The 829-nt window shown below is 39.9% G+C and overlaps 1 protein-coding gene across 1 annotated transcript in view; it reads right to left on the bottom strand.

The window, feature by feature from the left end:
• Positions 1-829, bottom strand: part of RDH10 (retinol dehydrogenase 10) — a gene marked incomplete at its 5' end in the record, with an annotated part of 62,864 nt that continues 62,035 nt past the window's right edge. Inside the window, one exon of the mRNA XM_019519145.1 lies at positions 1-272. Within this exon, the coding sequence (XP_019374690.1) occupies positions 149-272 (124 nt within the window). The remainder of the gene's footprint in view (positions 273-829) is intronic.

Below are 829 nucleotides of genomic sequence, written 5' to 3'. Positions count from 1 at the left end.
AAAGAGTTCAATACACAGGTTTGAGATCCAAGAGAATGCCACAGTAAAAATGTTGTCATTTGCATCAGCTAGATGCAAGTGCACTTCACAATTCAGGCATGTAACTTTATTACAGTTACCTACAAAGGTTAGTCCATACAAAAGAGGGTTAAATTCCATTTTTTGCTTCATTGTTGTTTGTAGCCTGTTTCCTTTGAGCAATGAAAGGATACATACACTTGTCAGCTCCCAAAAATCGGTACATGCACACAACTGCTTCGAAAGGCAAGATGCTGAAGGAAAGGAAAGGAAAGGAGTTAAAAAACTGCAATATGGAAGTGGAATAAATCTTTCACAGGGATCTACAGTATCCGTTTCTGGGTCACCCAAAAGACAGGTAGTATTTTACCTTCAATTTCATTGGCACACTTAAGGAGAGGAGAGAACAAAAATAGAAGTCAGCCCAAACTATACACAAAACATACTTCTTCCTAAGTCTTCATTATCTTCCTCTTTCCTCCTTTCATAACTTAAGGCCAAAGTGCCTTTACCTTCCTCTTCCTGTAAACCTGCTTATCCCAAAAGGCCTATTAAAATCTAAATTTCTCCTTACAGCAATATAGGCTAAATAGGAGATGCAATAGCCACAGAAAAAAGGATAGGTCTCCATTATCTTTATAATCTGCCTTCAAGTATTTGAAAACATATCAAATCCTGCCCCACTCTCTCCTTGGGTTAGCCTCCTTGCACTGCTCACCTGCCATACCTTGATGTAATTTGTCATGTACAAGGAGGCTGCCCCACAGTTCCAGAGCATGCTTCCCTTAGTCTGTCACCCAGTTGGTCCTTC

Source organism: Gavialis gangeticus, unplaced genomic scaffold (assembly GCF_001723915.1).
Source record: "Gavialis gangeticus isolate Ggan-Ray unplaced genomic scaffold, GavGan_comp1, whole genome shotgun sequence".
Lineage (NCBI taxonomy): Eukaryota > Metazoa > Chordata > Crocodylia > Gavialidae > Gavialis > Gavialis gangeticus.
This window is presented reverse-complemented; position numbering and strand designations above follow the sequence as displayed.